At 41.5% G+C, this 23162-nt stretch overlaps 1 protein-coding gene across 3 annotated transcripts in view; it reads left to right on the top strand.

The window, feature by feature from the left end:
- Positions 1 to 23162, top strand: part of PACRGL (parkin coregulated like) — a 33587-nt gene that overhangs the window by 408 nt on the left and 10017 nt on the right. For all 3 annotated transcript variants that reach the window (XR_012639355.1, XM_074951608.1, XM_074951609.1), the window contains exons 2-5: positions 5619 to 5779; positions 10464 to 10531; positions 15959 to 16049; positions 20465 to 20599. Coding sequence is in view for 2 of the 3 variants with exons in the window: in XM_074951608.1 (XP_074807709.1) it covers positions 5636 to 5779; positions 10464 to 10531; positions 15959 to 16049; positions 20465 to 20599 (438 nt within the window). In the remaining variant the exon portion in view is untranslated. The remainder of the gene's footprint in view (positions 1 to 5618; positions 5780 to 10463; positions 10532 to 15958; positions 16050 to 20464; positions 20600 to 23162) is intronic.

Below are 23162 nucleotides of genomic sequence, written 5' to 3'. Positions count from 1 at the left end.
CTGCATCCCACCCAGAGCCCTGCAGATGCCGCCATGGACCCACGTCCCGCAGAGCCCCTTAAAAACTCCTGAAGAAGTGAGGTTTTTTCCCCACGGAAGCTTATGCTCAAAATATATCTGTTAGTCTTTTTAAGGTGCCACCGGACTCCTTGTTTTTTTAAAAAACTCCGAGGGACCCGAAACCTGCATCCTCCCCACCCCGAGCCCTGCGAACATCCTCCATGGACTTGACCGCACATCTGCTCCAGAGCCTCGCAAACACCTGTCCACATAGACCCACATCTAGGGTGACCATATTTCCCAACGGGAAGGCGGGACGCCTCACGAGGCCCAGCCCAAGTGCCGCCCGTGAGGCTGTCCCAAGCTGTTCGCCTGAGCCCCCCCCCTGCACGAGTCTGGCGTTGCTGCTCGCCCAAGCCCTGACTCCCTCCCTGCGTGGAGCTGGTATCGCAGCTTGTCCCCCAGCACATTCCTCCACATCCCACTTTTTTTGACAAAAATGGGCATTTGTTTTGTTTGCTCTTGCCAGCTGATCAAGTTGGCAAGAGAAAATTGGACAAATATCCACCTTTGCCAAAAATTCAGAACGACTGGAACAGGGCTTTAAAAAAGGGACTGTCCCTGCCAAAACAGGACTTTTGGTCACCCTACCCATATCCTACAGAGCCCTGCAAACATCCCCACAGTCCCAAATCCCATATCTCTCCTGAGCCCTACATACATCCCAATTGGTCTGTACCCCGCCGAGCCCTGAAAATGCCCCTTATAGCTCTGTAACCCTGCATACCCCTTTAGAGCCCACACGCAGCCCATGGACCCAAGCCACACATTCTCCCCTGTACCGTGCATACACCCCCAGCTGCCTACATTTCCTATTCAACCCTGTACATAGAGCTATAATTTCCATAGAACCATGCAAAAATTTCATAGACCTATATGACACATACGCCCCCAAAGCTCTGCTTACATTCCCGTTGATGCCCTTGCTGATTTCCTCATATAACCCTGCATGTACCTCCCATAAATCTATAACACTCAAATATGCTGTATAGAGAGTGCGTACTCATTACATAATCCCCTGTATGTGCACTCCATAGACCTTAACTTCCTCATATGTTCCATATACCAATAGTCCCCCTCCATGCCTCCAAAGAACTATAATTCTCTACCTGACCTTATAGTTTCACTTCTCTGCATATACCACTCCTAGACAAAAAGCCCCACCTGGAGCATCCCCTTTCCATCTGATGAATCTTCTGTGGCCGATCAGGTGGGAGTCCTGCTTTGTGAACCACAGAAGGTTCTTCAGGTGGAAAAGGGTGGGAAGCAATACTGCTTCCCCCTCTGCCTCCACTTCATTTTCCTGAACTCCTGAAATGTTCCTTAACTTCCCTCACTTCCCAGATTATTAGGTTACTATTTATGAATAGGAATGAGGGTGTAGATAGCCCCTATGCTAATGTTCCTCCTTCATATTTCTACAGTGTCCAGAATGTGCCTGAGAGTAGATTCCAACAGTTTTGTGGTAGCTTGCTAGAGCCTCACTACTACAATTCTGCTCAATACTTCCTTTGGGTGTTTTAAAGAAGCCAGTGTTGCTTGGGCCACTCTGCGCCTTTCTTTCTATAGCCTGGCTAATGGCTTCCAGTCCCCACTCATGCAGGGAGAATTCCTACTTGCCATGGGTAAAGGAGCAAGTTGGTATTTGAAGCCCTGGATATTGTGATTCTACCTTTCCACAAGTCTGTGACTCTAACTCTCTCCTCTTCTGCTTTGAAACCTTTCCTCATGCTTGCTTGTTTTATTTCTGTTTAAGGATTTTTAATTTAGGTTTGTTTTCTGCCATTGGGATGCTTTTATTTCTAGGTTCAATCTTGAACATCACTTCTATGCATCTCACTGTACCTCTGCTCTCTGATCTCTCCTAAATGTGTGTCATTTATACATTTCTATTGTGCAATCAACTCCTGGCTGCATGATAACTTCAAATTCAGTGGTAGAAAGACTGAAGTCTTCTTGGGTAAAGTACTCCCCCTCCCCCCCTTCTTGTAATTCTAACTCTGTTACTGTCTTCTTTAACTCCTATCTTGATTTGTCCCCAGGTGCTGATATTTTTCAGTTATCCACAGCCACATATTTTATTTTAATTTTTGTTCCTCTTTGCTGGTAAGGTCATTATATCTGGAATATTAGTATTTGTTGTTGCCTACTTTCTTCTCTGCTGAAATCTTTATCATGTGGCTTTATTAATTCTCAGAAGAGAAACTGATTTAGAGTGTCTTACTATGGATAACCATGCTAGTTATTACATTATAATATTTTTCTTCTAAAATGTGCTCTTCCAACAGTCTGTAAGCACATGTTCAAATGTTAAACTAATTAACAATATTAAACTAAATGATCTGTGCACTATATTAAAACAGATTGCAGATACTATATTTTCACTATGCTTGCTACCTAGTGGAACATAAGAATGGCCATACTGGGTCAGACCAAAGGTCCATCAAGCCCAGTATCCTGTCCTCTGACAGTGGCCAATGGCAGGTGCCCCAAAGGGAATGAACAGACAGGTTATCAAGTGATCCATGCCCTGTCACCCAGTCCCAGCTTCTGGCAAACAGAGGCTAGGGACACCATTCCTGCCCATCCTGGCTAATAGCCATTTATGGACCTATCTTCCATGAATTTATCTAGTTCCCTTTTGAACCCTGTTATACTGTTGGCTTTCACAACACCCTCCGGGCAAGGAGTTCCAGAGGTTGACAGTGTGTTGCGTGAAAAAATACTTTCTTGTTTTAAACCAGCTACCTATTAATTTCATTTGGTGGCCCCTTGTTCTTATATTATGAGGAGTAAATAACACTTCCTTATTTTCTTTCTCTATACCACTCATGATTTTATAGACCTCTATCATATCCCCCCTTAGTTGCCTCTTTTCCAAGCTGAAAAGTCCCAGTCTTATTAATCTCTCCTCATACGGAAGCTGTTCTATACCCCTAATAATTTTTGTTTCCCTTTTTTGAACCTTTTCCAATTCCAATATCTTTTTTTGAGATGGGGCGATCACATCTGCATGCAGTATTCAAGGTGTGGGCATACCATGAATTTATATAGAGGCAATATGATATTTTCTGTCTTATTATCTATCCCTTTCTTGATGACTCCCAACATTCGGTTTGCTTTTTTGACTGCCGCTGCACATTGAGTGGATGACTTCAGAGAACTATCCACAATGACTCCAAGATCTCTTTCTTGAGTGGTAACAGCTAATTTAGATCCCATTATTTTATATGTATAGTTGGGATTATGTTTTCCAATGTGCATTACTTTGCATTTATCAACATTAAATTTCATCTGCCATTTTGTTGCCCAGTCACCCAGTTTTGAGAGATCCGTTTGTAGCTCTTTGCAGTCTGTCTGGGACTTAACTATTTTGAGTAGTTTTGTATCATCTGCAAATTTTGCCACCTCACTGTTTACCCCATTTTCCAGATCGTTTATGAATATGTGGAATAGGACTGGGCCCAGTACAGATCCCTGGGGAACACCACTATTTACCTCTCTCCATTCTGAAAACTGTCTATTTATTCCTACCCTATCTTTTAAGCAGTTACCAATCCATGAGAGAACCTTCCCTCTTATCCCATGACTGCTTCTGATTATGTGAACTTCCTGAATACTTTGCTGAGGAAAATAAATTCCACATTTCTCGTACTAAATATGGTTTCTTGTTTTATTGCTAATGTTACTTTTTAGCAAGAAGACCATCATTATGGCTTAATGTAGATTTTGAATTTTGGCACCAACAGCAATATTGAATTGTTTGCCTGACATATAGTATAATGTTAATCTTAAAGTTTGTTGTTTTACTATTTGGAGCTTTTATAATATGGAAACCATTCAGAGATCAATTATTCGGGCATTTGGAGAAATACGTTAAGTAAGTATGACGTGGTAATAAGAAGTTTGGTGATAATAAATTTGCATTAGCAAGTTACAGTAGAATCTCAGAGATACGAACGCCTCTGGAATGGAGGTTGTTCATAACTCTGAAATGTTCGTAACTCTAAACAAAACGTCATGGTTATTCTTTCAAAAGTTTACAACTGAATATTGACTTAATACAGCTTTGGAACTTTACTATGCAGAAAAAAAATGCTGCTTTTAACTGTCATACATTAAATGAAACAGGCACAGAAACAGTTTCCATACCTTGCCAAATATTTTTTTAAACTTTCCCTTTATTATTTTAGTAGTTTTACAGTAAGTAAGTTAACACAGTAGGTAAGCAAGCAGTGGCCTGCACCCCAAGCCCTGAGCCCCCCACACCCAAACTCCTGCTGCTGGTGCATGGGGGGCCCACTCTACACTACCCCAGCAGCAGCCAGTGCGACTGGCCCAGGGGCTGCTCAGGTGGCTCCCGGGGCTGCTGCAGAAGTCACAGAATCCGTGACTTCTGTGACAAACACGGAGCCTTAGTCATGGAATGCCACAGTTCTGAGGGGGGGGGAGGAGAAAAAACATGGAGGAGAATCCAAGGTGTAAATCAAGAAGAGAATTGATTTTGATAAATGTTTTCTCAGTAGACAGTGACTCAGTGATTGAGTCATTTAACAGTGTACACTGTGAGCAAGGGAACTTGGACTATCCTAGCAGAACCAACACAATTAATACAAATTAATTTTGAATTAAATAATTGTATAACTCATTCAATCACCTTAAATATTTTTGTAAAAAAACCCCACCATGTATCTCTGAAGAGCTTGTAACTCTGAAAATGTTAATTCTTGTATCTTTCTTTAAGTATGAGGTGATATCTGAGACTGTATATCTTTCCTCAGTAGTAATCTGGGTTCTTCATTAAAGTTTCACACTGAAGATTTCATATGTTACATTACAAATAAAATTTCCCCTGTTAAAAGGATACTAGAGTCGTGTTTTCTGCATTATAACTATTTTTTCTAAACTTTGAATATTTTGTTTATTTAATACACTATATGACATGTTTTCTAATTGTTAGTTTTTAAAGTGTTCTGTATTCAGAAAGTTAAAACATTTGAAATCTTTTTTGAAATCTTCTTTTCATTTTCTGTTCTTTTCCCATTTTGTCTTTCTCCCTATTTATTGTTCTCTGATTTTGCTCTATTTCAGAATATTTTTGATCACTCCTTGCACTTAAATTCACTTTTTTCCCCACCTTTCCCATCCCTTCCAATGTTTTTGCTTCCTTTTCTGTTGTATTTGTACCCATCCTCTCTCCTTCCCTCCAGAGAACAGCTTTGTGCTTTAAGTGGGGCACTAGCAGCAGAGTGAAACTGACTAAACTCAATTTCACTTTACTGCAGGTGTTGCTCTAGCAGAGTAGTAAAGGACAACAATGCAGGAAACAAAGAGATGTGGAGGCATGTGTTTGAAAAATGGAGTGATTGGTATTTACCCTGCACTGTTTTGGGTGTTCAGCAATACGTGATTTATATGCATTGGTTCATATTTCCTGCATTCTCACAACCAAGAATGTGAGATTTGGGTACAACAAAAATCAGGATTAAAGTTCTTAATTTGCTGTCAAGCGGAAATGAGAACTCTGTTTTTAGGTTTGTTTGCTTTTTTCATTCTAGGAATTTATGATAAAAGAATGTCATCAGGTTTCCAAATAAAACCAAAGACTGCAATACAGAAAAGCAAGACATCTTCATCTCCTTCATCTAGTTCTCCAGATCTTGCGGTTAAGCCACAACCAAGGCCCAGTGATAAACTTAACCCCAAAACTATTGATCCGGTATGTAGAGATGGTATTTTTCTGTACCAGCATAAATGAGTAGGGCCAAACAGAAAGTGAGAGAGTCACAAAAAATATGGCATTCAATTGGGACAACAGAAAACTTTCAGCACAGAAGATCTATGGTTTTCTAGGGCTTAGATCTTCTTTTATATTGTCCTATATTTTCCAGAATGTAAACTTTTTCAAATATAAGTTGCAGGCCCTTCAAATTGCAGAAACAACAGTGGATCTATTTATGATATGAAGGTTACTAGGTCTTGTTCACCCAGCCTGAAAAACTTAAACCAGGGGTTCTTAGACTTTTGTACTGGTGACCCCTTTCACACAGCAAGCCTCTGAGTGTGCCCCCCCCTTATACATTAAAAACACTTTTAAATATATTTAACACCATTATAAATGCTGGAGGCAAAACAGGGTTTGGAGTGGAGGCTGACAGCTTGCGACCCCCCCCCCCCATGTAATAACCTCGTGACCCCCTGAAGGGTCCCGGCCCCCAGTTTGAGAACCCCTGACTTAAACAATTGCACCAAGATATGTTAGAAATTCCACTATTTTTTTACTGGGGTATTGATTTGGAACATCACTACCAACATTGATTACTAGTTTGGTGCTGACCTACTGGAAATATTTATCAAATGTGTTTGTCAAAACTTGCTGGACATAATTGTCAAATTTTGATACTGCATTCTTTTCAGTTAATGTTCCTGAAGAAAGAGGTTGCCAATTCTGAACATACAAATAGTTGAAGTAATTGAATTTTAATACAGCTAAATATAAATGTGTACATCTAGACACAAAGAGCGTTGGCCATATTTTCAGGATAGGTTTCAGAGTAACAGCCGTGTTAGTCTGTATTCGCAAAAAGAAAAGGAGGACTTGTGGCACCTTAGAGACTAACCAATTTATTTGAGCATGAGCTTTCGTGAGCTACAGCTCACTTCATCGGATGAAGTGAGCTGTAGCTCACGAAAGCTCATGCTCAAATAAATTGGTTAGTCTCTAAGGTGCCACAAGTCCTCCTTTTCATTTTCAGGATAGGGGACTCTATCCTGGGAATCAGTGACTCCAAGAAAGATTTGGGGGTTGTGGTGGATAATCAACTGAACATGAGCTCCCAGAGCCGTGGCCAAAGGTCTCTGCAATCCTTGGATGTATACAAATAGGAATCTCAATTAGGAGTAGAGAGGTTATTTTGGCTCTGTTAGGCACTGATGTGGCCACTACAGGAATACTTTGTCCATTATTCACTAAGAAGGTTGATTAAATTGGAGAGGGTGCAGGAAGAGCCATAAGAATGATTAAAAGCTTAGAAAACATGTTTTACCCTGATAGACTAAAGGAGCTCAATCTGTTCAGCTTAACCAAGAGAAGGTTAAGAGGTGACTTGATCACAGTCTATAAGTACCTACATGGGGAACAAATATTTAATAATGGGTTCTTCAGTCTAGCAGAGAAAGGTATAACACAGTTCAATAACGAGAAGTTGAAGCTAGACAAATACAGACTGGAAATAAGTGGACATTAATAGTTAGATTAGTTAACCATTGAACAATTTGCCAAGATTCATGTTGAATTCTCCATCACTGCACATTTTAAAATCAAGATTGGATTTTTTTCTGAAAGATATGCTCTGGGAATTACTTTGGGGAAGTTCTATTTTTCTTGAAGTTAGATTAGAGATTACTTTTTTGTTTTAAAGCAAAAAAAATGTAGTGCCAATATACTTAAGATTCTTGTCTTCACTGAACTGTCAGCATTAGACTGGCTATAAGTGGATAAGAAACTATGATTTTTTCTGTTAAAACCTTCAGCCCTGACTGTTCTGAGGTAGCATGAGCTAGAAAGAGTGGGCAAAGCTATTGTGAGTATCCACATCATTTTCAAGACTTTCTTCTTCCTTACTTGAGAATTGCTGTAGAAAGCACTTCATTCCCTAAAATATGTTTTCTATGCTTGGAGACACTTCATCTGATTTGTGAGTTTAGATTCTTGACTTTTGTTATTAATCATTCAGTCTCCAAGGTCTGCAAGACCTAATGCCTGAGGTAAACAGTATCTAATTCCTTATCCTTTTCACAAGGGTATTTGACAGCAATCTCTCCATTTCTAGGATTGTTTTTTCTATATAGAAATACTTCAGTTTTCTCCTATTTTTTTTCCTTTTAAAAAATAAGAAATACACACACACACAGGCAAAGGGCTAAAGGGTTTTCAATACAAGGTAGTTGTCACTCCTTTTAAGAGGAGATGGGTCTAGCCCCCTCTGACTGATCAGCTGCCTCCCAGCTGAGACAGAGATCAGGTGATAGCTGGAAGATCATCTAGTACTCATAAAAGTTGCTGGTGACAGTTGTCAGGAGCAGGAGTCCCTGGCAAGAGAACCCAGTTCATGTGAAATCCCCAGGTAATAGTCCTGTAGAGTGTAATCCTGCAAGGAGCAACGTCTGAATGAGATGGGAGCAGAGAAGCTTGCTGTGACTTGGTCATGGCGTGGTTAGACCCCTGCAGAAGTCTCTGGGTTAGTGGAGAGGGAAGCATTCAACATACTGAACTTATGTTGTTTTGAAGAAATAAAGCCAAAACCCTGAGGAAAAAGGGATTGAAATCTTGTGGCTGGAGAGTGTTCTGTGATGCGTGGGCTGAGGAGTTAGCTTACCGGTTTACAGTAGATAACATCATAGGCTGAACGGAAAGCCAGTGAGAGACTGCAAGTGTAATGCTTATGAAAGGTGCCATCTTGTCAGTACTAAAAATTGAAAGCTTCAGTCCACAAGGAACAGTTTTATTAAAACAATCTCTTTTTGTGGAAAAAATATCGTGGTTTCATCAATTCACTGTTATCTAAGCCAACATATAGTGAAATTACACATACAATTATGTTAAAATTTAGTTAACATTGCAAAATCAAGCACTCGAGGTAGAAAATGGGAGACTGCAACCTTAATCAGACTCCTAATGTGTGTGCTTTATGATGCAATCTTTAATTGCATGATTGCATACTATTTTTTTTCCCACAAGACTACTGGTTCATTCAGTGCACAGAATGGACAGTGTCATTGAATGAGCAGGTATTTGATATTACTTTTTAGTCTTGTTGTTAAACATGTGACACTAGACTTTCTCTATTCCTCACTATTCAAAACCCTGCTCTGAAGTAAAAATTACTAACTTTCTCAGAGACTTTTCTGTGGTTCTCATCACTAAAGTATCTGAGAGATTCACAAACAGTAATTTATTTTCACAACACCCGGTGAGGTGGTGGTATCTCCATTTTGCAGGTGGTGAATTAACCCCCAAATTTCACTCTACTTAAAAACTACTTGCTTACAAAATCAGACATAAAATAAAAAAGTGTGACACCACATTATTTCTGAAAAATTGCTTACTTTCTCATTTTTACCATATAATTATAAAATAAATCAATTGGAATGCAAGTATTGTACTTACATTTTGGTGTATAGTATATAGAGCAATATAAACAAGTCATTGTCTGTATGAAATTTTGGTTTGTACTGACTTTGCTAGTGCTTTTTATGTAGCCTGTTGTAAAACCAGGCAAATATCTAGATGAGTTGATGTACCCCCTGGAAGACCTCTGAGTACCCCCAGGGGTACATGCACTCCTGGTCGAGAACTACTGCTCTATATGATCAAAACACAGCCCCCATTAACTTTAGTTCCAGCTGTGAGTGTACAGCATTCCAGGGTCTCAGGTTGTGCACACATAATCAGTGAACACACTGTCAGTGAACATCTAGGAAAAGTTTTGGCTTAAGCGATTGGTTAGCATCATCATATAGGAACTCTCAGGAATAGGCAGGGGTAGAATCCAGTTCTCCAATGTAGCATTCAACTGCCTTAACCGTGAGACAATCTTTTATCTTCTTCTAATCTTCTGTATCCTTCACTACATTTCTGAAAAAAATTAGGCAGGGATCCTACCTCCAGCCTCCTTCATTGCATAACACTGCTTCATCTCCACTAAAGGTCCATTGTGTGTACTGAATGAGGCAGGGGTCATGTGGGGAAAAATTGTATCACAGCACATATGCACAAGGCGGCCAAATTATGGTTGCACAGCAACCCCTCCTCAATTGCTCCAAGTCGTCTTGCCCAGCCAGTCCCAGTCTCCTCCCTGGCTCCTCAACAAGTTCGTTTTCCCACCCCCACTGGCTCCCAGTCTCCTTGTCCCAATATCCTCCTTCTCTTCTCCTCCCCGCCCAGTCCAACTCATATCTCCTCTTCAGTCAAGTCAGGCTTTGTGATGTCTGTGTGCCATCAGGGGGAGCCTGGAGAGCCCAGGAGCCATGCTCCCTCCCCACTTATGTGAAGAGACCCCTCCATCCCCATGGGGCCGTCATTGACTTTAGTGGGACTACTTGCACGAGAAAGTAGAAAAATGGGATGGGAAATGAAAAGTTCATTAAGGATGAGCATATTTACTTATTTTTCTTAACAAAACAGTAGTAACATACTGCTGTGAGGTTACTTTATTATTTAATTAAATGTTAGAATTCTTTTTCCATCCAGTCTCTGCAGTATCTTTACAGTTGTTTTTTAATCATAAGATTGTTTGTCACATTTCTCTCTAAACTGCAATACTGAAGTACATTTATAATGGTTATAACTGAAATATTATGCTGGTGAGTAAATAATGCATTTCACTTTTTTGTCCACCCAGTTTGGGGATCATTCAAAAGCTCCTTCTGCATTTTCTGCCATTTACTCTAAAGGTGGTATACCTTGCAGGTAATGAATTTTTAAAAACAATTTAACTGAATCTATTCAGACAGTAGTCTTAAGTGCAGTTAAATAGATCAAGACTCATTTCTTTATTACTGTTTGTGTAGGATGAAAACTATACACTAATTTGTATGTTCTCTGGCTATTTGATTTTACTGATCTCTGAAGGTGCCTCTGATATTTAATTCTTCTCAAAAGGAAGCAAAAACAACGAGGAGTCCGGTGGCACTTTAAAGACTAGCAGATTTATTTGGGCATAAGCTTTCGTGGGTAAAAAACCCACTTCTGCATCTGATTAATTTGTTCCGATGGAGTTGGGGTGTACTTCACTGGTGAAATTTTTGGCATTTTGCAATCTTGTGGTTTGCGACCCAATCAGCTGAACAGAGATTGGCTGCTGGTTCACAATCTGCATTTGCAGGGAAGTCCATCCTTTTAGAGTTCTCGTCCTTAGGATTGGACTTAAGTCTGCCCAGCCGGGCTCTGTTGTTCACCGCAGTTACAACCAGGGAATTTGGGGCCAGATGGGAGAAAAAGCCCTTAGCTCCCTGCAGTGGGAAAAAGTGTTTCTCCAAGCGCTTTGTGGTAAGTGGTATTGAAGCTGATATGCTCCAAAGAACCTTTGCAGGCTCTAGGAGTGCATCATTAATAGGGAGGGCCACTCTCCCAGGGGCAGATGGCTGCAGGATATCCAACAACTTATGGGTATTTTAGGAACTCTGCCTGAATGCCCAGGGAAGCCACCACATGCTGCAAAAGGTCCTGGTATGTCTTTAAGTCTAAAGGCACTGAAGGAGAGGAAGAGCCAGGCACTGCCAAATCATCCAGGGACAAAGAAGAGGAGCCAAGGCCAGATCTTCCCCCTTGTGGACCCAGATGGGACGATTCCAGAGGCTCCCTGGGGAAGGGGAAGGCTCTCACTGGTGCCTGAATCTGTGGTGGATTGGCAGTTCCCGCCACCATCCTGCCCGGCGTTCTCACCTTAGAACGAGATGAGGAGTGCGACTCTCGCGACTGAGGAGCATCCCACGGATTCCATGGAGGCCACTGGGCATAAGGATAAGGCATTGGTGGCCAACTGGTGCAGGGCCAACCTTGAGACAAGTGCCTATCCTGGTACTCATGGTGCTCCATGAACAGCCCCCCGTGAGCCAGGCAATGGAGAGCGGGAGAAAAAAGATCCCGACCTTGATGCTGAGGAGTCTCAGGTTTCTGGGGATAAAGGTGGAACAAGCCCTGAGGGGGTGAGCAACCAGTCCAACTCATCCATTGCCCAAAACAAGGGAGAGACTGGTGCTGACAGTGGGAACAATACCACAGGCACTGAGTTTGCCTCTGTTGTGCCCACTGCCAGGAGCTATGTTGAACCTGAAGTCAGCGTTGGTACTGAAGTAGCTGATGGTCCTGAAGTGGAAGGTGGTGAAACCACCATGGTAAAATGGGTGGCACAGGATGCACTGATGCCGAGGAGGTCCCTTGCCCTGAGCTCAGCACCGACTCCACTTCCACTGACTGTGGAAGGGAAACATTGTGGTGTGGTGCCAACACAAAGGTTAGAATCATAGAATATCAGGGTTGGATGGGACCTCAGGATGTCATCTAGTCCAACCCCATGCTCAAAGCAGGAACAATCCCCAACTAAATCATCCCAGCCAGGGCTTTGTCAAGCCTGACCTTAAAAACTTCTAAGGAAGGAGATTCCACCACCTCCCTAGGTAACGCATTCCAGTGTTTCACCACCGTCCTAGTGAAAAAGTTTTTCCTAATATCCAACCTAAACCTCCCACACTGCAACTTGAGACCATTACTCCTTGTTCTGTCATCTGCTACCACTGAGAACAGTCTAGATCCATCCTCTTTGGAACCCCCTTTCAGGTAGTTGAAAGCAGCTATCAAATCCCCCCTCATTCTTCTCTTCCGCAGACTAAACAATCCCAGTTCCCTCAGCCTCTCCTCATAAGTCATGTGTTCCAGTCCCCTAATCATTTTTGTTGCCCTCCGCTGGACTCTCTCCAATTTTTCCACATCCTTCTTGTAGTGTGGGGCCCAAAACTAGACACAGTACTCCAGATGAGGCCTCACCAATGTTGAATAGAGGGGAACGATCACGTCCCTCGATCTGCTGGCAATGCCCCTATGTATACATCCCAAAATGCCATTGGCCTTCTTGGCAACAAGGGCACACTGTTGACTCATATCCAGCTTCTTGTCCACTGTAACCCATAGGTCCTTTTCTGCAGAACTGCTGCCGAGCCATTCGGTCCCTAGTCTGTAGCGTTGCATGGGATTCTTCCATCCTAAGTGCTGGACTCTGCACTTGTCCTTGTTGAACCTCATCAGATTTCTTTTGGCCCAATCCTCTAATTTGTCTAGGTCTATCCCTACCCTCCAGTGTATCTACCTCTCCTCCCAGTTTAGTGTCATCTGAAAACTTGCTGAGGGTGCAATCCACACCATCCTCCAGATCATTAATGAAGATATTGAACAAAACCGGCCCGAGGACCGACCCTTGGGGCACTCCACTTGATACCGGCTGCCAACTAGACATGTAGAGATCAATGGCTCCCCGTTGAGCCTGACAATCTAGCCAGCTTTCTATCCACCTTATAGTGCATTCATCCAGCCCATACTTCTTTAATTTGCTGGCAAGAATACTGTGGGAGACTGTGTCAAAAGCTTTGCTAAAGTCAAGGAACAACACGTCCACCGCTTTCCCCTCAACCACAGAGCCAGTTATCTCATCATAGAAGGCAATTAGATTAGTCAGGCGTGACCTTCCCTTGGTGAATCCATGCTGACTGTTCCTGATCACTTTCCTCTCGTGTAAGTGCTTCAGGATTGATTCCTTGAGGACCTGCTCCATGATTTTTCCGGGGACTGAGGTGAGGCTGACTGGCCTGTAGTTCCCAGGATCATTCTCCATCCCTTTTTTAAAGATGGGCACCTCATTAGCCTTTTTCCAGTCGTCTGTGACTTCCCCGGATTGCCATGAGTTTTCAAAGATAATGGCCAATGGCTCGGCAATGACATCCGCCAACTCCTTTAGCACTCTCGGATGCAGAGCATCCGGCCCCATGGACTTGTGCTCATCCAGCTTTTCTAATAGTTCCGAACCACTTCTTTCTCCACAGAGGGCTGGTCACCTCCTCCCCATGCTGTGCTGCCCAGTGCAGTAGTGTGGGAGCTGACCTTGTTCGTGAAGACAGAGGCAAAAAAAGCATTGAGTACATTAGCTTTTTCCACATCCTCTGTCACTAGGTTGCCTCCCTCATTCAGTAAGGGGCCCACACTTTCCTTGACTTTCTTCTCATTGCTAACATACCTGAAGAAACCCTTCTTGTTACTCTTAACATCTCTTGCTAGCTGCAACTCCAGGTGTGATTTGGCCTTCCTGATTTCACTCCTGCATGCCCGAGCAATATTTTTATACTCCTCCCTGGTCATTTGTCCAGTCTTCCACTTCTTGTAAGCTTCTTTTTTGTGTTTAAGATCAGCAAGGATTTCACTGTTAAGCCAAGCTGGTCACCTGCCATATTTACTATTCTTTCTACACATCGGGATGGTTTGTCCCTGTAACCTCAATAAGGATTCTTTAAAATACAGCCAACTCTCCTGGACTCCTTTCCCCCTCATGTTATTCTCCCAGGTTCACAAGATTCAGCAGTCTGCCCAGCCAACGGGGCTATAAATGATGTAGCCCTGGTAAAGTCTTGGACCAAGGGAGAGGTCGGGAAGGAAAGGCAGAGGTGGTCCTTTGCTGCCTGATATGCTGTCAATGTGGAAACAGTCCGTGCTGGCATTGTCCTCATTGGTGCTGGACTCAACAGATACGCTGGGGCCAGAACTGGTGTTGACAGTACAGCGTTTCTAACCTTCCTGTGCAGTCCCGGGAAGTGGTTAGAGGCACCTGTGCCATCCTGCATGCCAGTGCATGCTCTTTCTGGAGGAAGCAGAAGAATCTCCATGAGACTCTTATGTGATCTTTTCCTCTGTGCACTCAATGGGGAATGGCTCCTCCATCTTTTTAGAGAGGCCCTGACTCCAGAGCACAAAACGATAGCACCCTGAGAATCTAAGGATGACCTCTGATCCAGCATGGGCCTCAGTGCTGGAACAGGCCACATGGCCTGTTCGAGCAGATGTTGCTTTGGGAAAAGGTCTCTAGCCACCTGAGTCTGTTTTGTGAATGATTTACAAATTGAACACCACTCCTTGACATGGGCGTCGCCCAAGCACAGCAAGCACTGGGTGTGGGGATCATTCTTGGGGAGGCCATCACAAGGAAAATAATTAGCTAAATTAACTAACATTAAATTTAACTAATACTAAGGTTACTAACTAATATATACAACTAGAAAAAAGTCACAGAGAGAGAGTTGTGAGGTTAAGAACCACACAGAGCTCCAACTCTGGCCACGGAAGTAACAAGGAACTGAGTGAGGCGTGTCAAGGTGGTGCTGTCTCATATAGCCAGAGGAGGGGCTTTGAGCAAGAGGCGTGAATGCTGCCTTCTGCTGGTATTGCTAGGCAAAATTCTGCAGCTCTGGTGTCCTGAGTGCATGCACGTCTAAGTGGAATACATGATTGCATCTACTTAAAGAAGAACCAATTAGATCTAGCATAAATACAGATAGACTTAGTTTAAAAAAAAAAAAGTTTGATCTTGTAAATATCCATATAAACAGAAAACTTTTTTGTTTTGATAAATATCAGTACATTAAGTATCAGAGGGGTAATCATGTTAGTCTGAATCTACAAAAACTATGAGGAGTCCAGTGGCACCTTAAAGACTAACAGATTTATTTTGGCATAAGCTTTCATGGGTAAAACTCCCCCACTTCTTCAGATTCATGGAGTGAAATTACAGATACAGGCATAAATATACTGGCACATGAAGAGACGGGTACCTCCACTTGTAAGGTAACTCCCTTCTCTTCATGTGCCAGTATATTTATGCCTGTTTCTGTAATTTTCACTCCATGCATCTGAAGAAGTGGGGTTTTTTATCCATGAAAGCTTATGCCCAAATAAATCTGTTAGTCTTTAAGGTGCCACCAGACTCCTTGTTGTTTTTATCAGTACATTAAGTTTGCAGGAAAAACAGTTGGTGTTGATAGATAGATAGATATAATGTAATAATTATTATTTACAGCTATTTTATTTTTAGCCTATATTTACAGGTTGTTGAAGAATTTAGATGTTGCCTTTTTCAGGAGTTGTAATGTTGTGTCAAAACGCTATAGCGTTCTGCCCAAATAGGGCTGTGCATTTCACTAGGAAGGCAGTGCATATTAGATGGGTATATATACCTTTATAGTGATTTTTTTCAAAACATTTGTGGATCTTTTGGTATGACTAGCATGTTAAAGAAATTTACTGTTATATGCTGTTTGTTTCTCTGTACCATTTACTAACTTGTGTTCTGCATGATAGGTTGGTTCATGGCTCAGTAAAACACAAATTACAGTGGGAATGTCTTCCTGAAACTCTTCCATTTGATCCTCTTCTTATTACTTTAGCTGAGGTAAACTTGCTTTTCTTGAATAATTATAGAATAATACAAAGCTTTTTTTGCCATGCAAAGGTCAAAAAATGAAATTGGCATGCATTATTCAAATAGGTGGGTAATTGAATGTTGATAACTACAATAACTAAAACAGTTGTTTACTTATTACTTCATATGTCAAGTGCCAACTCACGCCGATATCTAGAAACTGTCATGATTGGTGGTTTTCTGGACACCCAAATTCAAATCTTACACAGATTACAAGAATAAATAATATTAAGACGTTGAGCATTTAGAGGCAAATCCAGTTCCCAGTGTCCAGACCAGCTGGATAGTGGGAACCTTCACGGGAAGAAAGATGGGGAGGAACAGAGGACCTGCATAGAAGCAGATACTTTGTAGTCTTCCAAACACCTCCAAGGAACTTGAACACTTATTTTACCCCTCTTAGTTTTATTCCCAACTGTTATACCTCATCTTTACCTCAGCGTGGAATCCAAAAAGTTACATTCCTTAGGGGTTGTAGCTAGTGGATCTTTCTGGATTACTGGATGAGCTGCGTCTGATGGACACTCACTAGTCTCCTTTATCTGGATCCAATCATTGGATCCCAGGTGCTCGTAGGCAGGCTGAGACTGGAGAGAGTCTGGGTGTTGTCTTTAGGCTTCTATGCGCACTCTACGGTCCTTTTGCCTAGGCCCTGAATCTAGTGCCAGCTCTTCCAAGCCTCCCCGATAGCTCTTGCATGTTCCTAGAGTTGTACTGAAGTTGTGGATCCATTGGATTACTGTTCCCCTCTTCAGCAAATAGAGGACAGTGAAAGCAAGGGGCACACAAACTTTGCAACAGAATTGCTAAATCAGTTGTACTTTACTCACAAACAAAGCACATGAGAGATACCTCTATAGAAAATAACAAAAACTTTTATGCAAAACTCTCCTTCCAGTGCCCCCACCACTCCAGGAGTCCTTTGGTCAGTCCTTTCAGGGTCAGTCCTTTCAGGGTCTTCTCCTCTTCCCTCCTTCCCCGCCCCCAACAAAAGTCAGTGAGAGCCTTCCCATTATAAGGTTGCAGTCCCCCCTTTCAAGTGACTTTCCTCAGTGGCTTTGAGTTCCTCATCAGGTGATCTGATGGTTGGTTACAGACTCACCTAGGAAAACTAGTTCCACTGGGTAGCAGCTAGCTTATTGTCTTAGGATGTTTCCTTTTGAATGGGAAACCATCCAGATTAATGACTCTTGATTTCTGTGCTTTATTAGCCCTTTACTAACACTTCTGGAATCCCCACTCCGAGATGGAGTTTTGATATAGCTATGTACGGACATACACTAATCCATCACACCTTCCCCAGTGAAGGCCTAAGGGATAGGTTTTAGTGGCATCAGCAGAAGCCTTTCTCTCTATCTTTGGGCTTTGGATCATCTTGTCCTTCTCTTCATCTTCCTCCCAGCTCTCTTCTTTTGCATACTCTCTGCTACACTAACTAGGAAAGGCAGAGGGGAAGGAAGATGAAGCACCTAATGGCTGCTGATTAGCAATTGCAACCAAAAATGCTAGTGGCTAGAGGGAAAACTTCAAGTAAAACCACCTTCCCAATCCAATATGAAAGGAGAAGTGAAGCAGAACAGCTGTTCATTCTTTCTTCCTTTTTACCCTTTGCAAACATCACATGAATAGGATTCAGTCAGAGGGTAAATCAGGAACAGAAAGGACTGTTACAGTACAGCGTTTTTCTTGCCTATAGAGGGCTGTAGCTTTCCTTCCCATCAATCTAAGAACAAAAAATAAGCATGTTAGCTAAATGTTTCTGTGGAAAAGAACAGTAGTTAATAATAGTGGTGTTCAATTGTCATTATGTTTCAGAGGTAACTTCCCCTGGAATCCATTTGTCTTTGTTTTATCTGTATACAAACTCGGGAAGACAGGGATTTACTAGTTCTTATTTGGAAGATTTTCTTCACAATTATAAGGGCTAGAAATCTTAAATTGTGTACAGTCTTATTCTATCGTGGGAGTTAAATTAATACATAAACTCCCAGCATATAGCCACATCTGGCCTATTTTGAGTATGATTTAGAGATTAGAGTCTGTATTTTATGCATTGTACATCAAATGATGACAATGCTGTTCTGTAATCCGTTTAAACTCTCCTTTTGACCTTATATAGGCCCAGTAAATACTTGTCCTAATAATGCTTTCTAAAGAACTGGAAAATTTCAGTATAGCTCTTTATGGAGGTTGTGATAATGTATTGCTCTATTTGAATAGTTTTGTGTCTTAATATTATTTTAAATTGTTCTTGGAGACATTTCTCCCAGGGAATGAGAACTCTGTGATGGATTTCCAGCAATATTTTAAGAGAATTAATATTTTGAAAGCGAGTAAGCTTTTAATAAACCCACAGAGATATTGTAAAATGTCATTGTTAAAAGATAGTACATCCCTAGTGTGAAACAGACTTTCAACTGAGGGGTAATGTTCAGCCAAAACAGTTATTTTTCAGTTATCTTATTACAATTAGTCACTGTCAGTTTCTATAGATACCTTTAGCGGCAATATATTTGTTTTTGAGCCCTCAAAGATCTCAAATTGGAGCGAATTACAGCTCCCAAGAAGCTAATCTAACCAAGTTACATTCCACAGTGATAAACATAGTATAAACAAAGATAATATTTGAAGATGGTCATCAATTTGAGCAGTTGAACATTTTTTTAAAAATAATCTTCCTCTGTAATTTGGGTTATGGGAGAGAGTAATGGAAAGTTGCTGAACAAACAAGAACCAAAAAGATTTGTGGATTTTGCTGTTCATAATAATACTTTATTTTATTGGGGAGTGACCACTATAATTAAAGTTGCATAGGGATTTCAGTTCAAATCCTGTTTTCAGTCCCTTTACAACCTTTCAGCACTTTCATTCTAAAGGCCTGAAATATTTCAGACTAGGGCTCTGTCCAGTGGTAAATTTTCTAAAATACTGAGCAAAAACATCCTGAAATTTCAGATGTTTACATCTGAAACCATGAAATTGACTATTTAAAAAAATCCTATGACAGTGAAATTGAGCAAAATGGACCATGAATTTGGTAGGACCCTAGGAGTGGTGGGTGAAATTCTGTGGCCTGTGTTGTGCAGGAGGTCAGACTAGATGATCATAATGGTCCCTTCTGACCTAAATATCTATGAATATAGCATTGTGGTGTGAAGAGGAAGGCCTTTGGCATATTCGCCAAAATAGCTCATCCAGAGCTGAATTTGGGTCTCAGAGCTCCAGCTCCTGTAGGGAATCCTTTGATTCTTTTGTGGTTTCAGAGATTCTCCTGTCAGTCACCAGTTTCCTGTGTGTAAATAAATTTAGGTCCATCCCAACTATGTAAAGAGAACCTTCTCTTCAGTGAGTTAATCTTACTCACTGGAAGTGGGGCCTTGTCAATCAAAATGAATTACAGTCAGTAAGCAGCCAGTAAACCTAGTTGAAAATATGCTCAAATTTATCCTTACCTTCTGCTCTTTGTACTGGTCACTATAAATTACTTTGTGTCCAGTCTTATTTCCTGTTTTCCCAACATTTGGCAGGGAGTTTGCCTGAAAAGACATTCCAAGAATCTCTACAAACTTAAATTTAGGGCATCTCTCCATTTGAAATTCTACAGCAGCACAGCTCCAGCGCTTCAATGTAGACACTATCTACGCCAAGAGGAGGGGTTCTCCCATCAGTGTAGATAATCCACCTCCCAAAGAGGCAGTAGCTAGGTTGACAGAAGAATCAGGTCAGTTTAACTACACCGTTCAGTGGTGTGGATTTTTCACACCCTTGAGTGATGAAGGTGGGTAGACCTAATTTTTTAGTGTAGATCAGGCCTTAGAGTCCTGTATCAGACATGCTAGGCTGAACCTGAGCTATGTTTAGATGCTTTTGAAAGAAAAAATAACCTCTTAATATTTGAAGTGGCTGAGGGACCTTCTCTCACAGAACAAATCAAAGATTTCTGCCATATAGATTGTGAGTTCCTGTGATTCAGGATATCACAAGCCTGAACCGCTTTAAAGTGTCAGCCTTGTACTGCATTCTGTTTTTCATTAAGAGTAGGGGAAATCCCTTAGAAATGTCATCTATTTTCTGTTCATGGGGCTGTGGAGAAATTACTTTGGGAAGATGGAATGAAGATAAAGAAGTACATCTGTTGATGAAAATGACCATATTAAAAGGGTAAAAGTATTCTTTCACGCGTCAAGGAAAAAACCTGAATATTTAGTGAGCAGAGATATACTCGATGAATCCACATGGTGGAGTAAGTGTGTTTTTATGTTTTTGAATGGCTGCTGCAATAAAACATAATATATTGCTACTAGAGGGAACTTTTTGATGTTTTAATGTAGTGTTGTGTTAAAAGTTACATATTAAGAAAAGATATTTTCCATATATAATAACAGGGACTAAGAGAGACAAAACACCCATATACATTTGTATCAAAGGAGGGCTTTAAGGAATTACTCTTGGTTGAAGATGCTACTGAAAAAGCAATTCCCTTGTTGCCTCGACTCGTTCCAGTGTTAAAGGCTACTCTGGTATGTTTCTCTTATTTTTCATTTATTGTAGTCTTGGATTTTTTTCTTACAAAGAAAAAGGTCACAGTTTGGTACAAGTGTTGCAGATGGGAAACTGTCTGAGTCCTAGGATGACAGAAGCAACCCATGAGAAGTGGGGCAGCTCTCGAATGACTCTTCAGGCTCTGAGAGAATGTCTACACTCAGTGTAAGCCTGTACTTGAGCCTGGGCTCAAGGCTAACCACTCCTTGCATTTACACTCCAATTGTGTTAGCCAAGGGCTGGGACCCAGGAGGGTCCAAGCTCAAGTCAAGCAGGGTCTGAGCCCTATTACTTTGCAGTGTAGTCGCTACCCCACTTGACTCAGGTCCTGGGAGTCATTTGGAAGTATCCCACAATTCCATGGGACATCTTCCTTAGTCCTCTCTATCCCAAGAATCTGCACTCTATTGAAAACAGAAGTCCCTTCCCTCTTTCCCCGTTGGCAAACGGAGGCAGCTCAGGTCAGCGTTAACTTATTCTGTTCTGAGCACCAATCTGCAAGCACATTATCAGAGAGCCTCCTGGGTGTGCAAAGGAGAGCGAGTCCATCAAGCCTTTTGCAAAGTGGGGTGCTTCCTGGTAATGTGCAGGGTGGGCAGTAAAGTTTTCCTCCAGTGTATCATGTTCCTAAGGCTAGAGTGATCACATTTTGGGAGGGGGAGTGCGCTAGGGACTCTGAGATATAATTACTTTGATATGGCTATGCACACTGCAGTGTGAACACCAGAGCACTAGGTTCGAGCACAGGTCAGAAAATTCTTAACCTAGGGTTAAAATATAATGTAGACGCTCAAGCCTAAGGTTCCCTAACACAAGTCAGCTAACTGGATTCCCATTAACCTTGGTCTTACGTTGCAGTGTAGACATACTCAGAGTGTGGGAAATAAGCACCAGTAGAACTTCAACATCATTGTGCTTTATGTATAATATGCATATAATCAAAGGTAAAGGGACATATGAGGTAAAATGCACAGACCCACAGCAAATAGATAAGACTGTTTTATGGAAGGATTGAAATAAAATTAAAGGGGTTCAAAGGATGAAATGGAATAGATCAATGGGGAAAGAGGAATAACATTAGAAAATGGGACTAAGCATACTTTTTAAAAATGTGTATTACAGTAATTCATTTGAAGGAATTGAAAGGTTATGGCAAGGCAAAAGTCTTAGGTTGGAATGGACCTGTATGGGGACTCTTAATACAATGGCCAGATCTGAAAAGATGCTTAGGAACCTAAATTCCAGATTTAGGTTCCTTTGCAATCCCTAAAACCCCCCACTTGGCTGCCACCCAGCCCTGTAGGAACCTAAACTCAGTGCTAAATTTCCACTAAAAGTTCCTTAGGCATGTAAGTATCTGCCTCTGAGCAAGCACACTGCTGCCTCGCTCTAGGCATCTGGATTCCTCTCTCCCACCTAAGCCTTATTGTTATCCATGAGCCAGGGGAAGGTAGGCGGAGGAATGCCTGTTTTGTCTGTGGGGCCTGATCTGGTAGGCATGCTCAGAGGTTCAGCATTGCAGCACCTAGCTCTCTTCATGGATCTGTGTCCTGGTCTCTTTTCAGGATTATATTTCTGGTTTTCCCACTGACTTGCTGTGTGAATTCAGCCAAGTTAAATTACTTGTTAAATTACTTATTATTTTGCTGTGCCTCCGTTTGTTCACCTATAAAAGGGTAGTAATTGTTATTTACCCCATGGGTTTTATGGGGATGGATTAATACTTGAGAATTCTTTGAGATCCTCACGTTATGGGCACTACAGATGAGTCAAGTAATATTTATAGCCTTTATCAGTTCCCTGGGCCTATTCTGGTAGTTCTAGTTGTTCAAACTTTTTCAAATTTTTATCCTTTTTGTCTGAACTTTTTCCCAGTTATCTTCTTACAATGTAATGCTGAAAACTAAATGCATTTCTCTAATTGAGGCCTAAGAAGTACTTCATACACATCCATTACTACTACTATCCAGTATAACAAATAGTGGATCCTTACAGAACACTAATGACTGTTCTGTGTAACACATTTTGTTAATGACCCACAATAGATCCTTGCAGGGACCTCATTCAATATCTTCTTCCAACCTAACGCTACCATTAATAGTTATTCTGGGTTTACCAATTTAGTAGCTAAAATTACTTACTATACTATAATTGCAGCTAATCCACGTTTCTTGAATGCTTTTTAAAAATGTTATAGGGTAATGTAGTAAACACCTGACTAAAACTGAGATTCAGTAGATGAGTAACTGCACCTGTGTTCTATTCTTCATGTTTCACTTCAGGAGTGCCCAGTCAGGTCTCAGGTCTGCAGCCTTCACCAGTCTCTGCAGGGGGACCCATGTCCCACTCCCATCTGACATGGGGTTTTAAGCCGGCACATAGCCCTGCCTTATACTGGGATATCCCCAGCAAGCTAGTCTGCCTAATGGCCAGCATCGGTAAAATTGATTTCTCTCTCCAAGGGCTATGAACAATGTATTGCCAGCAGTGACAAGTTACCACACAGCTCTTTCTAAACAAGCACATTTATTTTTAAGGTGA

This window comes from Natator depressus, chromosome 4, assembly GCF_965152275.1.
Source record: "Natator depressus isolate rNatDep1 chromosome 4, rNatDep2.hap1, whole genome shotgun sequence".
Lineage (NCBI taxonomy): Eukaryota > Metazoa > Chordata > Testudines > Cheloniidae > Natator > Natator depressus.
This window is presented reverse-complemented; position numbering and strand designations above follow the sequence as displayed.